The sequence below is a fragment of the Ciconia boyciana genome, chromosome 30 (genome assembly GCF_034638445.1).
Source record: "Ciconia boyciana chromosome 30, ASM3463844v1, whole genome shotgun sequence".
NCBI classification, from domain to species: Eukaryota; Metazoa; Chordata; class Aves; order Ciconiiformes; family Ciconiidae; genus Ciconia; species Ciconia boyciana.
The window spans coordinates 1,076,406-1,088,792 of NC_132963.1; the positions used below are offsets into that span (position 1 = coordinate 1,076,406).

The 12,387-nt window shown below is 68.8% G+C and overlaps 2 protein-coding genes across 2 annotated transcripts in view; both read right to left on the reverse strand.

Moving 5' to 3' along the window:
* Nucleotides 1-4,028, reverse strand: part of KMT2B (lysine methyltransferase 2B) — a 51,200-nt gene extending 47,172 nt beyond the window's left edge. The window contains 3 exon segments of the mRNA XM_072848173.1: nucleotides 1,664-1,719; nucleotides 2,774-2,933; nucleotides 4,004-4,028. Of these exon segments, the coding sequence (XP_072704274.1) occupies nucleotides 1,664-1,719; nucleotides 2,774-2,933; nucleotides 4,004-4,028 (241 nt within the window).
* Nucleotides 4,029-4,530: 502 nt separating this feature from the next.
* On the reverse strand, nucleotides 4,531-8,311 carry LOC140644983 (histone-lysine N-methyltransferase 2B-like). Its single transcript, XM_072848174.1, has 3 exons — nucleotides 6,407-8,311; nucleotides 5,727-5,786; nucleotides 4,531-4,668 (listed from the first exon to the last, which is right to left on the reverse strand). The coding sequence occupies exons 1-3, from the start codon at nucleotides 7,190-7,192 to the stop codon at nucleotides 4,531-4,533; spliced, it is 984 nt and encodes a 327-aa protein (XP_072704275.1). The 5' UTR covers nucleotides 7,193-8,311.
* Between the last annotated feature and the right edge of the window lie 4,076 nt (nucleotides 8,312-12,387).

Consider the following 12,387-nt stretch of genomic DNA (forward strand, 5'->3'; position numbering starts at 1 on the left):
CATCCCCTATAGCCCCCCACATCCCCTATAGACCCCCATATCCCCCATATCCCACCCATGTTCTCTATAGCCCCCCACGTCCCCTATAGCCCCCCATATCCCCTACAACCCCTCACGTCCCCTATAGCCCCCCACGTCCTCTATAGCCCCCCACATCCTCTATAGACCCCCATATCCCCCATATCCCCCCATGTTCCCTATAGCCCCCCACGTCCCCTATAGCCCCCCATATCCCCTACAGCCCCCACGTCCCCTATAGACCCCCATATCCCCCATATCCCCCATGTTCCCTACAGCCCCTCACGTCCCCTATAGCCCCCCACATCCCCTACAGCCCCTCACGTCCCCTAGAGCCCCCCATATCCCCTACAGCTCCTCACGTCCCCTATAGCCCCCCACGTCCCCTATAGCCCCCCACGTCCCCTACAGCCCCTCATGTCCCCTATAGCCCCCACGTCCCCTATAGACCCCCATATCCCCCATATCCCCCCATGTTCCCTATAGCCCCCACGTCCCCTACAGCCCCCCACATCCCCTATAGCCCCCCACGTCCCCTATAGCCCCACGTCCCCTATAGACCCCCATATCCCCCATATCTCCCCCATGTTCCCTATAGCCCCCACGTCCCCTACAGCCCCTCACGTCCCCTATAGACCCCCATATCCCCCATATCCCCCCACGTCCCCTACAGCCCCCACGTCCCCTACAGCCCCCCACGTCCCTATAGACCCCCATATCCCCCATATCCCCCCCACATCCCCTACAGCCCCCCACGTCCCCTACAGCCCCCCACGTCCCCTATAGACCCCCATATCCCCCATATCCCCCCATGTTCCCTACAGCCCCTCACGTCCCCTATAGCCCCCCACATCCCCTCACGTCCCCTAGAGCCCCCCACATCCCCTACAGCCCCTCACGTCCCCTAGAGCCCCCCATATCCCCTACAGCCCCTCACGTCCCCTATAGCCCCCCACGTCCCCTATAGCCCCCCACGTCCCCTACAGCCCCCCACGTCCCCTACAGCCCCTCATGTCCCCTATAGACCCCCACATCCCCTATAGACCCCCATATCCCCCATATCCCCCCATGTTCCCTATAGCCCCCCACGTCCCCTACAGCCCCCCACATCCCCTACAGCCCCCCACGTCCCCTACAGCCCCCACGTCCCCTATAGACCCCCATATCCCCCATATCTCCCCCATGTTCCCTATAGCCCCCACGTCCCCTACAGCCCCCACATCCCCTACAGCCCCCCACGTCCCCTATAGACCCCCATATCCCCCATATCCCCATATCCCCCCCCCCCTACAGCCCCCCACGTCCCCTATAGACCCCCATATCCCCCATATCCCCCCCACATCCCCTACAGCCCCCACGTCCCCTACAGCCCCCCACGTCCCCTATAGACCCCCATATCCCCCATATCTCCCCCACGTCCCCTACAGCCCCTCACATCCCCTGCAGCCCCCCACGTCCCCTATAGACCCCCATATCCCCCATATCTCCCCCATGTTCCCTATAGCCCCCCACGTCCCCCTACAGCCCCCCACATCCCCTACAGCCCCCCACGTCCCCTATAGACCCCCATATCCCCCATATCCCCCCACGTCCCCTACAGCCCCCCGTCCCCTACAGCCCCCATACAGCCCCCCATAGGCCCCACCTTTCCGCGCCAGCCGCTCCATCTTGCGCGCCTCGATCTTGTCACACTTGCGGTACCTGGGGGGGGCGTGGGGACATCAGGGGGGACCCCGGTGTCCGGGGGGTCCCCAAAACTCCCCCACCCCCCAAAAAGGGACCCGGGACTCCAGGGGGCCCCAAAAGCCCCTAAAATCCCCCCAAAAAGGGACCCAGGGAGCTGGGGGGCCCCAAAAAGGGACCCCGGCACCCCGGGGGGGACCCAGGCCCCCAGGGGGTCCCCAAAAAGGCACCCAGGCCCCCGGGGGGGTCCCCAAAAAGGCACCCAGGCCCCCGGGGGGTGACCCAGGCCCCCAGGGGGTCCCCAAAAAGGCACCCAGGCTCCCGGGGGGTCCCCAAAAAGGCACCAAGGGGGTCCCCAAAAAGGCATCCAGGCCCCCAGGGGTTCCCCAAAAAGGCACCCAGGCCCCCGGGGGAGGGATCCAGGCACCCAGGGGGTCCCCAAAAAGGGACCCAGGCCCCCGGGGGGGTCCCCAAAAAGGCACCCAGGCACCTGGGAGGGGGACCCAGGCACCCGGGGGGTCCCCAAAAAGGCACCCAGGCACTCAGGGGGCCCCCAAAAAGGCACCCAGGCACCCGGGGGGTCCCCAAAAAGGCACCCAGGCCCCCGGGGGAGGGATCCAGGCACCCAGGGGGTCCCCAAAAAGGCACCCAGGCCCCCGGGGGGTGACCCAGGCACCCAGGGGGTCCCCAAAAAGGCACCCAGGCTCCCGGGGGGTCCCCAAAAAGGGACCCAGGCACCCGGGGGAGGGACCCAGGCACCTGGGGGGTCCCCAAAAAGGGACCCAGGCACCTCACCCGGGGGTCCCCAAGGCACCCAGGCACCCAGGGGGTCCCCAAAAAGGCACCCAGGCCCCCAGGGGGTCCCCAAAAAGGCACCCAGGTACCCAGGGGGTCCCCAAAAAGGCACCCAGGCCCCAGGGGGGGGACCCAGGCACCCAGGGGGTCCCCAAAAAGGCACCCAGGCCCCCGGGGGGTGACCCAGGCCCCCAGGGGGTCCCCAAAAAGGCACCCAGGCCCCCGGGGGGGTCCCCAAAAAGGCACCCAGGCCCCGGGGGGGGGGGGGGGCACTCACACGCAGCACTGCTTCTTGGTGTTGGGCCCCCCGAATTTGGGCTTGTCGCGGCAGTTGGGGCAGGCGGCGCAGTCCTGGAGGCGGCGGCAGCCCCGGCATCGCCCGCACCGCGCCTGCCGGTTCTTCCGGGGGGGGCGACGGGCCGGGGGGCGTGGGGCTCCTCAGGGCACCCCGTCCCCCGAGATCGCTTGGCTCGACCCCCTCGGCCTCGGAGGCTGAGGAGGTCTCTGGGGGGGGGGTTAGCGGGGGGCTCAGGTGTTTGGGGGGCACCCGTGAGGTTTGGGGGGACATGGGGGGACCCAGGCGTTTGGGGGGCACCCATGAGTTTGGGGGGGACATGGGGGACCCAGGTGTTTGGGGGGCACCCGTGAGTCTGGGGGGCACCCGTGAGGTTTGGGGGGATGTGGGAGTTTTGGGGGGGTTCATCGGGGGGTCATGGGGGACCCTGGCGTTTGGGGGCACCCATGAGTTGGGGGGGGACATGGGGGACCCAGGTGTTTGGGGGCACCCGTGAGTTTTGGGGGGGCATGGGGGACCCAGGCGTTTGGGGGACACCCATGAGTTGGGGGGGGGACATGGGGGACCCAGGTGTTGGGGGGCACCCGTGAGTTTTGGGGGGGGGGCATGGGGGACTCAGGTGTTTGGAGGGGGAACCCAGGTGCTTGGGGGCACACGTGAGTTTTGGGGGGGGGGGCATGGGGGACCCAGGCGTTTGGGGGGCACCCATGAGTTTTGGGGGGGGGGGCATGGGGGACCCAGGCATTTGGGGGGCACCCATGAGTTTGGGGGGCATGGGGGACCCAGGTGTTTGGAGGGGGAACCCAGGTACTTGGGGGCACCCGTGAGTCTGGGGGGGGCACCCATGAGTTTGGGGGGGCATGGGGGACCCAGGCGTTTGGGGGAACCCAGGTGCTTGGGGGGCACCCGTGAGTCTGGGGGGGGCATGGGGGACCCAGGCGTTTGGGGGCACCCATGAGTCTGGGGGGGCATGGGGGACCCAGGTGTTTGGAGGGGGAACCCAGGTGCTTGGGGGGCACCCGTGAGTCGGGGGGGGGGGGGGGCAACCATGAGTTTTGGGGGGGGGGGACATGGGGGACCCAGGCGTTTGGGGGGCACCCATGAGTTTGGGGGGCATGGGGGACCCAGGCATTTGGGGGGGGAACCCAGGTGCTTGGGGGGCACCCGTGAGTCTGGGGGGGGGCATGGGGGACCCAGGCGTTTGGGGGGCACCCATGAGTTTGGGGGGGATGGACATGGGGGACCCAGATGTTTGGAGGGGAACCCAGGTGCTTGGGGGCACCCGTGAGTCTGGGGGGGGCATGGGGGGACCCAGATGTTTGGGGGGCACCCATGAGTTTGGGGGGGGGGACACACGACTTGGGGGCACCACCCATGAGTCTGGGAGGGGCACCCATGAGTTTGAGGGGGGGACATTGGGGACCCAGATGTTGGCACCCATGGGTTGGGGGGACACACAGACATTTGGGGGCACCACCCATGAGTCTGGGGGGCACCCATGAGTTTGGAGGGGGGACATGGGGAGGACCCAGGTGTTGGTGGGGGGGACACCCATGAGTTTTGGGGGGGGCATGGGGGACCCAGGCGTCTGGGGGCACCCGTGAGTTTTGGGGGGACATGGGGGCACCCAGGTGTTTGGGGTGGCAGGTCCCCTCCCTTGAGACCCTGAGCCAGGTGGGGTGACCCCCCCCGGTGTGTCCCCCCGTGTCCCCTCCCCCGTGTCCCTCCCCCGTGTCCCCCTACCTTCGTGGGGGAGGTCCCGCGGGCGGGGGCAGGGCGCTGAGGCGGGGGACGCTCTCGGGGACGGTGGCCCGCGCCCGGCCCAGCGCCACGGCGGCGTGGCGGCAGACGTGCTTGATGCGGGGACCCGGCCCCCCCTGGGGACACGGGGGGGACACAGGCGGTCACGGGACGGGGGGTGCGGGGGACAGCGGGGACATGGGGGGGCAGGGGGACAAGGGAGGGACACGGGGGACAGTGGGGGACATGGGGGGACAGGGGGACACGGGGGGACACGGGGGGACAGTGGGGACAAAGGGAGGGACATGGAGGGGACAGTGGGGGACATGGGGGGACAGTGGGGGACATGGGGACAAGGAGGGACATGGAGGGGACAGTGGGGGACATGGGGGGCAGTGGGGCAAGGGAGGGACACGGGGGACAGTGGGGACACGGGGGACATGGGGGACACGGGGGGACAGTGGGGGACACGGGGGACAGTGGGGGACAGTGGGGACAGTGGGGGACAGTGGGGGACATGGGGGACACGGGGGGGACATGGGGGGACAGTGGGGATGGAGGGGATGGGGGGCACAGGGGTGACATGGGGGACAGAGAGGGACACGGAGGGGACAGTGGGGACAGAGGGACACGGGGGGACGGGGGGACACGGAGGGGACAATGACGACGGGAACATGGGGGGCACGGGGGACAGTGGGGACAAGGGGGACATGGGGGACTGGGGACACAGAGGGGACAGGGGGACACAGAGGGGACACAGAGTGACAGTGGGGACGTGGGGGACATGGGGGTGGCAGCACCACACCCATCACCTGGACCCCCAGCACCCATGGGTGCCCCCAACTTCCTCCCCAGCACCCACCCCCTCCCTCTCCCACCCACAGCCCCCCCCCAGCACCTATAGCCCCCCCAGCACCTATAGCCCCCCCAACACCCACAGGTGCCCCCAGCACCTATAGCCCCCCAGCACCTATAGCGCCCCCAGCACCCATAGCCCACCCCAGCACCCATGGGTGCCCCCCAACTTCCTCCCCAGCACCCACCCCCTCCCCTCTCCCACCCCTGCGTGCCCCCCAGCACCCACAGCCCCCCCAGCACCTATAGCCCCCCAGCACCTATAGCCCCCCAGCACCCACAGGTGCCCCCAGCACCCATAGGCCCCCCCCCCAGCACCCATAGGTGCCCCCATACCCACCTGGGGGTCCCCGGGTGCCCCCTCGGGCTCCTCTGGCCCCTCCTCTGGCTCTGGAGATGCCTGGGGGGTGGGGGGTGAGCACCCGGGGGACCCCAAAAATGGGACCCAGGCACCCAGGGGTCCCCAAAACCCCCAAATCCCCCCAAAAAGGGACCCAGGTGTCCAGGGGGTCCCCAAAAAGGGACCCAAGTGACCAGGGGGTCCCCAAAACTCCCCAAATCCCCCCAAAACAGGGACCCAGGCATCTGGGGGGTCCCCAAAAAAGGGACCCAGGTGTCCAGGGGGTCCCCAAAAAAGGGACCTAAGTCTCCAGGAGTGCCCAAAACCCCCCAAATCCCCCCAAAAAAGGGACCCAGGCGTCCAAATGTCCCCAAAAAAGGGACCCAGGTGTCCAGGGGGTCCCCAAAATCCCCTAAATCACCCTAAAAAGGGACCCAGGCGTGCGGGGGGTCCCCAAAACCCCCCCAAAACACAGACCCAGGCGTCTGGGGGTCCCCAAAAAGGGACCTAAGTCTCCAGGAGTGCCCAAAACCCCCAAATCCCCCCAAAAAAGGGACCCAGGCGTCCAAGCGTCCCCAAAAAAGGCACCCAGGTGTCCAGGGGGTCCCCAAAACCCCCTAAATCACCCCAAAAAGGGTCGCAGGCGTGCGGGGGGGTCCCCCCAAACCCGGGGGTCTTACCGGGGGGGAGCGGCGCTGCTGGCGCCGGTCGATGTTGAAGAGCTGGACCTTGGCGCGGCTGAGGAGGCTGTAGACGCGGTCGATGTCCCCAACGATGTCACCGCCGTCCCCCGCGCCGCCGTCGCCGTCCCCCGCGACCCCGCCGCCGTCCCCCGCGCCCTCGGCGGTGACGTCACCCGGCCGCGGGGCGAACTGGGGTAAAATCAAGTGGTTGGCGGGGGGCAGGGGACGGCGGGCGGCGGGGGTGGCTTCGGGGACACCCCCCTCGGTGGCCCCGGCGGTGACGTCGGTGACGGCGGCGTCCCCGTCCCCCAGCGACTGGTAGATGCGCAGGTGGGCGGCGCTGGCCGTGAAGCGGGGGGCTCGCAGCAGCGGGGGGCGGCGGGGGGGGACCTGCGTGTCCCCAAGGGCCGCTTTGATGTCCCCGAGGGCCACCGCGGCGTCACCGAGAGCCACCTTGATGTCCCCAAAAGCGGCCGGGGTGGTTTCAGGGGCGAGCGGAGAATCCTTGGTGGCCCTGAGCGTCACCGGGGGGGTCCCAAACGGGGCTGGGGTGTCCCCGAGCGTCACCGTGGCGTCCCCGGGTGTCACCGCGACGTCCTTAAGCGTCACCGCGGCGTCCCCGCGCGTCGCGGCGGCGTCCCTAAGCATCGCTGCGGCGTCCCCGAGTACTGCCGGGGGGTCCCGAAGGGCGAACGTCACCGGGGTGTCCCCAAATGCCACCGGGGCGTCACTGGACGCGGTTGCGGTGTCCCCGAGCGTCACCGGAAGGTCCCCAAATGTCATCGCGGTGTCCCCGAACGGGAGCGGGTCGTCCCCAGATGTCACCTGAGCGTCCCTGAACGTCACCGGGGTGTCCTCGAACGGGGTGGGGGTGTCCCCGAACGTCAGCGGGGCGTCACCGAACGTCACCGAGGCGTCACCGAACGTCACCAAGGCGTCACCCAGCGCGGCCAGGGCGTTCTCAGATGCCACCGGGGCGTCCCTGATGTCGTCACCGGCGCGCCTGGTGCCGTCACCGGCGTCCTTGGCGATGTCACCGTCGTCCCTGGCGATGTCGGCGCCGCCCTTGGCGATGTCACCGCCGCCCCTGGCGATGTCACCGCCGTCCCCGGCGGGGCGCAGGGAGGTCCAGCGGAAGGTGGCCTCGCGCAGGATGGCCCGACGGGGCGCGGGGGCCACCGGTGTCACCACGGGGGCCACCGGTGTCACCGCGGGGGAGGGTGGGGGACGAGCCGGGGGAGGGGGGGGCGAGGAGGAGGAGGGGGGAGGTGGGGGAGGGGGGCCAGCGGGGGGCACCCCCAGCAGGGGGACGTCACCCGTGGGCGGCCGGGTGACACCGGCGGGTGGCAGGGTGACGTCGTTGAGCGGGGGGTGACACCGGCGGGTGGCAGGGTGACACCGTTGAGCGAGGGGGTGACACCGGCGGGCGGCAGGGGGACGTGGGTGGGCGGGGGGTGACAGCGGCGGGTGGCAGAGTGACACGGGTGGGTGGCGAGGTGACGTCGAGCGGGGGTGACAGCGGCGGCCGACAGGGTGACACCGGTGGGCGGGGGGGTGACAGCGTCGAGCGGGGCGTCGCCGTGAACCGCAGAGGCGTCGCCCGTGGGCGCGGGGCGTCGCCGCCGGGCGGGGGTGACGGCGACGGGGGCCGCGGCGTCCCCGGCGGGTGGCGGGGTGTCCCCGGCGGGCGCGGGGACGTCGACGAAGCGGCGGGGGGGGCGGATGGGCCGTGACGAGCGGGCGCTAACGAGGGGCATGACGAACTGCCGCAGGCTCCCCAGGATCGTGCCCTGCCGCCGCCGCCGCCGCCGCGGCCCCCGCGGCCCGGGGGGGGTCCCCGACGATGCCCCCCCCCCCCCCCTCGGGGACAAGGCGGGGGTGGCCGTCGCCGCCGCCTCCTCCTCCTCCTCCTCCTCCTCCCCCCCCCCTGCCTCCGCCGCCCTCCCTCCCCCGCTGCGGCCAGCGATGGGGGGGGTGCCGAGACCCCGTGCCGACGGGTGGGGGAGGAGTTGGAGGCGACCCCGGGGGCGGGGGGGGGTGGCCGAGGCCCCTCCCCTGCCTGGGGGAGGGCGGCGCTGGGGGCGGCGCTGGGGGAGGGGCGGCGCTGGGGTCCGATGGGTGCCTGTGGGGGAGGGGAAGGGGTGAGGTTTGGCGGGGGACCCATGTTTCCAGGACCCCCCCACCCATAGAGAGAACCCCGGTGTCCGGGGAAGGGGGGGACACACAAGGATTTGGGGGACCCCGGTGTCTGGGGGGACCCCGGAATTTGGGGGAGCCCAGAAATGGGGGGGCAAGAATTTGGGGGAGCCTGGAATTGGGGGGGGGGCTCAGGAATTTGGGGGGGGGTAAGGAATTGGGGGTCACTGACCTCGCTGGGAGCGCCGGGCGGGGCCGGGCGTCGCCACCTCCTCGGTAGAAACCCCTGAAATTCCTCCTGGGGGAGGGGACAGCGTTAGCCCCGCCCCTTGTCGGCCACACCCAGTCTAGCCCTGCCCTTTATTTAAGCCCCTCCCCTTGTTTAAGCCATTTTTGCCAAGCCCCTCCCCTTATTTAAATTCCTCTTATTCAAGCCCCGCCCCCAAGTGAACCCCATTCCCGAATAAACTCCTCCCCTCAAATAAACCACACCCCCTCGAGCAAGCCCCACCCCCTCGAATAAGCCACACCCCCCTCGAGCAAGCCCCGCCCCCGGATTGTGGGGGCAGGGGGACAGGGGGTCACACGTGACCCACACGCGTGTAACACGCGTGATGGCAAAGGGAGACGGGTGACACGGCAGGTGCAGAGGTGACATCACGTGACACTGCGGGGACACGCGGGCGGGGACACGGGTGGCACGGGGATGGGGACACGCGTGACGTGGCAGGAGGATGGGGACACGCGTGACATGGCGGGGACACGCGTGGCACGGGGATGGGGACACGCGTGACGTGGCAGGAGGATGGGGACACGCGTGACAGGGACACGGGTGGCAGGAGGATGGGGACACGCGTGACAGGGACACGGGTGGCACGGGGATGGGGACACGCGTGATGTGGCGGGGACATGGGTGGCACGGGGATGGGGACACGCGTGATGTGGCAGGAGGATGGGGACACGCGTGACAGGGACACGGGTGGCATAGGGATGGGGACACGCGTGACGTGGCGGGGACACGGGTGGCACAGGGATGGGGACACGCGTGACAGGGACACGGGTGGCACGGGGATGGGGACATGCGTGACAGGGACACGGGTGGCATGGGGATGGGGACACGCGTGACATGGCGGGGACACAGGTGGCACGGGGATGGGGACACGCGTGACGTGGCAGGAGGATGAGGACACGCGTGACAGGGACACGGGTGGCACGGGGATGGGGACACGCGTGATGTGGCAGGAGGATGGGGACACGCGTGACGGGCACGGGGGATGGGGACACGCATGACATGGCGGGGACACGGGTGACACGGGGATGGGGACACGCGTGACAGGGACACGGGTGGCACGGGGGATGGGGACACGCGTGGTGTGGACGCGGGAGGGAGAGGGGACACACGTGTGGCACGGGAAGGATGGGCACACGTGTGTGACATGGGGACACGTGGCACAAGAGGGACAAGAGACGTGTGACACACGAGGGACACATGTGACAAACAGGACACGTGATGCAGACAGGACACATGTGACACAGAACATGTGTGACAGCAGGAACACGCGTGACGTGGTGCGGTAGGGACGAAGGACACGTGTGACAAGAGGGACACGTGATGCGCATGACAGAAGCAACACATGTGACGCAATGACGGGGCACACGTGACACAGATGACGTATGACATGAGACCCGTGACACGATGCAGCGGGGACACGCGACACGAGAGAGACGCGCGTGATGTGAGCGACACGGGACACGCGGTGCAGGAAGAGCGGGGGACACGGGGGACACAGAAGGGATGCGTGTGACATGGGAGGGACAAGGGACACGCGTGGCAAAAGAAACGGATGCCATGCGTGAAGCAACACACGTGACGACAGACCACATCATGCAACAGGCGAGGACACGCGTGACAGAACACGTGTGACACATGGACATATGACATAGCACATATTTGAAGAACATGCGACAAGACACACATGACACGTGTGACACCGGCAGAGCTAAGAACACGCGTGACACAAGAAGGAGCAGGGACATGCGCCACCCAAAGGACACGTGTGATGTATGTGACACACAAAGGATGGGACACACGTGACACGGGACACATGACGCGGGAAGAAGACGGGACGGGGGTGACAAAGACGTGTGACGCAGGGACACGCGTGATGAGACGCGTCACAGCGAAGACAAACATGTGACGCAAGACATAAGGCACACGTGTGACAAAAGAAACACGTGACATGGGAAAACCATGTGTTACACGTGACGCAGGGGACATGGGACACGCGTGACACGGGAGGGACACGTGTCGCACGCGTGACACGGGAAACGTGACCCGCGCGGCAGGGATGGACGCGCGTGACGGGAGCGACGCGTGTGGCAGAGGGGACACGCGTGACGTGACGCGGGAGCGACGCCTCAGCGAGGGAGGGAACACGTGTGACGAAGGACACGCGTGACGGGGGCAGGGGACACGTGGGACGGGGCTGGTAAGGCCCCACAACTGCCCCCCAGCCCCACAACTGCCCCACAACTGGCCCCTCCTGCCCCACAACTGGCCCCTCAGCTCCTTCCTGCCCCACAACTGCCCCACAACTGGCTCCTCCTGCCCCACAACTGCCCCCCCAGCCCCACAACTGGCCCCTCAGCTCCTTCCTGCCCCACAACTGCCCCCCCAGCCCCACAACTGCCCCACAACTAGCCCCTCCTGCCCCACAACTGGCCCCTCCTGCCCCACAACTGGCCCCTCCTGCCCCACAACTAGCTCCTCAGCTCCTTCCTGCCCCACAACTGCCCCCCAGCCCCACAACTGCCCCACAACTGGCCCCCAGCTCCCTCCTGCCCCACAACTGCCCCACAATTGGCTCCTCCTGCCCCACAACTGCCCCCGCAGCCCCACCACTGGCCCCTCCTGCCCCACAACTGGCTCCCCAGCTCCTTCCTGCCCCACAACCGCCCCCCCAGCCCCACCACTGGCAGACAACTGCCCCCTCACTGGCCCCCCAAGTGCCCCCAGGGCCCCCCAGCCCCTCCTTGAGCCCCCCAATCCCTCACAGACCCCCAGACCCCCCCAACCGCTCACAGGCCCCCGCCCTGCCCCCCAACTGCCCCTCACTGACCCCCCAGCCCCCCAGCCCCTCCCTGAGCCCCCAATCTTCTCCCAGCCCCCACTGCCCCTCACAGCCCCCAGCCGCTCCTTGACCCCCCCAAACCCCCCAGCCCCTTCTTGAGCCCCCCAACCCTCACAGCCCCCCAGGACCCCCCCCAGCCCCTCACTGAGCCCCTCAACCCCCCCCCAACCCCTCACAGCCCCTCCTTGACCCCCCAAACCCCCCAGCCCCCCCAAGCCCTCCCCAATCCCTCACAACCCCCAGGGCCCCCCAGCTCCTCCTTGCACCCCCAAACCCCCCAGCCCCTCACAGACCCCCCAAATCCCCCAGCTCCTCATTGACCCCCAAAACCTCCCCAGCCCTCACAGACCCCCAGCCCTCAGTGACCCCCCAAACCCTCCCCAGCCTCACAGACCCCCAAATCCCCCAGCCCCCACACACCCCCAGCCCTCACAATCCCCCAGCCCTCATTGGCCCCCAAACCCCCCAGCCCTCACAGCCCCTCATTGACCCCCAAACCCCCCAGCCCTCAGTGACCCCCAAAACCCCCCAGCCCTCACAGACCCCCCAAACCCTCCCCAGCCCCTCACAGACCCCCAAAACCCCCCAGCCCTCATTGACCCCTCAAAACCCCCCCAGCCCCTCACAGCCCCCTCTGCCTCCCCAGCCCCTCAGTGACCCCCAAACCCTCCCCAGCCCTCACAGACCCCCAGTCCCTCATTGACCCCCCAA

Bases quoted from the DNA above. Each gene is read 5' to 3' on its own strand.
- LOC140644983 (XM_072848174.1), bottom strand. From the start codon at position 7,192: ATGACATTTGGGGACCTTCCGGTGACGCTCGGGGACACCGCAACCGCG. The intron at 5,787-6,406 runs GTAAGACCCCCG...CCCACCCCCCAG, and splicing joins AGCAGCGCCGCTCCCCCCCG to GCATCTCCAGAGCCAGAGGA. The intron at 4,669-5,726 runs GTGGGTATGGGG...CCGTGTCCCCAG, and splicing joins GGGCACCCGGGGACCCCCAG to GGGGGGCCGGGTCCCCGCAT.